General features: G+C 32.8%; 1 protein-coding gene across 1 annotated transcript in view; it reads right to left on the reverse strand.

Annotated features, from left to right (window-relative positions):
- Nucleotides 1-1600, reverse strand: part of LOC111500301 (cytochrome P450 CYP736A12-like) — a 2768-nt gene extending 1168 nt beyond the window's left edge. The window contains exon 1 of the mRNA XM_023152034.1: nt 761-1600. Coding sequence (XP_023007802.1) covers nt 761-1600 — 840 coding nt within the window. The remainder of the gene's footprint in view (nt 1-760) is intronic.
- Nucleotides 1601-3043: the final 1443 nt, after the last annotated feature.

The following is a 3043-nucleotide window of genomic DNA, read 5'->3' on the forward strand; positions in this document are numbered from 1 at the left end:
AAACCCAAAAAAAAAAAAAAAAAAAAAGAATTTGCTAAGATGACTAAATGATAGTAAACGTTCTTTGTTTATAATCATTTACCGAATCAAATAAATTATAAAGGGTGTGAAAATAGTAATAAATGGATACAAGATATTTGTCTTATCATCGTCATGATAACCTGTAATAGATTACGAATATCCAAATATTTGTCTATAATAAAAAGTAGTACCTATATTAAATGTTAATGGAAGGCTAAATATGATAACTATTTGAAGGTAGTGCAAGGACACTTATGATAACTATGGTAAGCCGGAGATATTTGACTATAATAAAGAGTTAAATATGGTAATTATGATAAATCATAATGGAAGACTAAATATCCTCAATTATACCAGATATTTGACTATAATAAAAGGACAAATATAATAATGATGTAAGTAGTAATTGAAAGCAAATATCTAGATATTTGCTTATAATAAATGGTCAAATATAGTACCTATGTCAAACGGTAATGTAAAGGCTAAATCTCCTCAATTACACAAGATATTTGACTATAATAAAAGGGTAAATATGATAATTATGGTAAGCCGGAAAGCAAATATCTAGATATTTGAATGGTCAAATATGGTACCTATGTTAAACGTAATAGAAGGCTAAATATCCTCAATCATACAAAATATTTGTCTGTAATAAAGAGTCAAATACGATGCATACAGTAAACCATAATTCAAAACTAAATATCCCTTACAAAATCATGAACAAATGAAGTTTACTGACCATAATTACGCCTTTGATACTCGAGTGATCAATCTTGGAATCCAGCAAAACATCGAGAAAACAACCCTTTGTTCGATTTTCATCATTCGACTCGAGATGTTGTTTAATAATCATGTCAAGGAATCCATCAAAGACTTTAGTAACACCTTTTGCACGACGTCCTAGCCCTTGGAGATCAAGCATTGAGATAAAAGGAATAAAATCCCCCAAGTCAGGAGCTCCAACCAAGAGAGTGGCCTCATGTATGGAAGCCTTAAATTCTTCCTCTACAAATTTTCTCCCAAACACCATTCTACAAATCACATCAGCAATAAAAGACGAGATTTGAGAGCTGAGATCCACAACACCATGCATTTTTGCAGCCTCTTGAAGATGATCAATCAACAAACCAACCTCTTCTCTTCTCATTGACGTAAAGGAGTTCATTTTGAGAGTTGTAAACAATTGAAGTATGCATATTTTACGCATATTGCGCCAATAAGGGCCATATTGAGCAAAGGCTATGTTTTTTTGGTGGTAACTCAGTTGGTTGAAGGTTAAACGAACTGGGCGGCCTGCAAAAACTGGGTCATGGGCTTTGAGGAAGAGCTCAGCAGCATGAGAGGAAGAGACAATAATAGTGGATTTGAGTCCCAATTTCATGTGCATTATGGGTCCGTAGAGTTGAGATAAGTGATGAAGATCTCTATGAACAAGCTTTTTCAATAGATGGATGGTACCAATAATGGGGAATCCTTTTGGACCAGGAGGCAACTTTTTGATATTCATTTTGGACAGCCATGAGTTTAGGAGGAAAGCAAGAAGGATGGATATAACGATAAAGGCTGAAACCCAAGCCATAATGCTACGTTTGTAGTAGGAATAATGGAATACAAACAAACATATTTATAATAGATTTACATGAACAACCATGTGTTTGAGGAAGATTTCGTGGGAGACTTTCTTTCTTGTTATTGGTGTTGTAAATCGTAGCATTTACATGAACAACCATGTGTTTGAGGAAGATTTCGTGGGAGACTTTCTTTCTTGTTATTGGTGTTGTAAATCGTAGCATTTACATGAACAACCATGTGTTTGAGAAAGATTTCATGACAGACTTTCTTTCTTCTTATTGGTGGGGTAAATTGTAGCGTTTACATGAACAACCATGTGTTTGAGAAAGATTTGATGACAGACTTTCTTTCTTCTTATTGGTGGTGTAAATTGGAGCGTTTACATGAACGACCATGTGTTTGAGAAAGATTTCATGACAGACTTTCTTTGTTCTTATTGGTGGTGTAAATTGTAGCGTTTACATGAACGACCATGTGTTTGAGAAAGATTTCATGACAGACTTTCTTTCTTCTTATTGATGGTGTAAATTGTAGCGTTTACATGAACGACCACGTGGTTAAGAAAGATTTCATGGCAAGTTTTCTTTCTTTTTATTGGTGTGGAAAGAACCATGTGGTTGAGAAAGATTTTGTGGGAGACTTTCTTTCTTCTTATTGGTTATGTAAATCTTAGAATTTACATGAACAACCATGTGGTTGAGAAAGATTTTGTGGCAGACTTTCTTTCTTTCATTATGTTCATAGTACATCGTATTTATTTGGTTATTAACTCTCATCATACTCTCATTATGTTCATATTAGACACGAATTCTTTTGAAGAGGGGGAGATGAGAATAAAAAATGTCAACACAATCCAAGGCCAAGAAGCAAGGTTCCAAATATAGTTCCTCCAAGTTCTTAGGAGTCTATATCAATTTATGGCAAATTGTTCTAAATATAGTTCCTCTAAACATATTTTCTATATGAACTAAAGCCACTTTGTATATTGATCTTGTAAGAGATCCCTAAATTCGTAGGAGTCTATATCAATTTATGTCCGATTGTTCTAAATATAGTTCCTCTAAACATATTTTTCTATATGAACTAAAGCCACTTTGTATTGATCTTGTAAGAGATCCCGAAATTCGTAGGAGTCTATATCAATTTATGTCAGATTGTTCTAAATATAGTTCCTCTAAACATATTTTCTATATGAACTAAAGCCACTTTGTATTGATCTTGTAAGAGATCCAGGATAGGACGATTATTTTTCAAATGATTCATATCGTCAAAGTGTACCCAAGTTCACGTCATCAACTCCAATAACATTCACTATTTAAGTATGCACATTTAGTGACCATCAACAATTTCTGTATTCAATATTGGAGTTGGAATCCCATCTTCCTATTTTTTTAATTTTTTTTTTTTTTTTTTTTTTTTTTTTTTTTTTTTTTTTTTTTTTTTTTTTTTT

Source organism: Cucurbita maxima, unplaced genomic scaffold (assembly GCF_002738345.1).
Source record: "Cucurbita maxima cultivar Rimu unplaced genomic scaffold, Cmax_1.0 Cma_Scf00028, whole genome shotgun sequence".
Classification (NCBI taxonomy): Eukaryota; Viridiplantae; Streptophyta; class Magnoliopsida; order Cucurbitales; family Cucurbitaceae; genus Cucurbita; species Cucurbita maxima.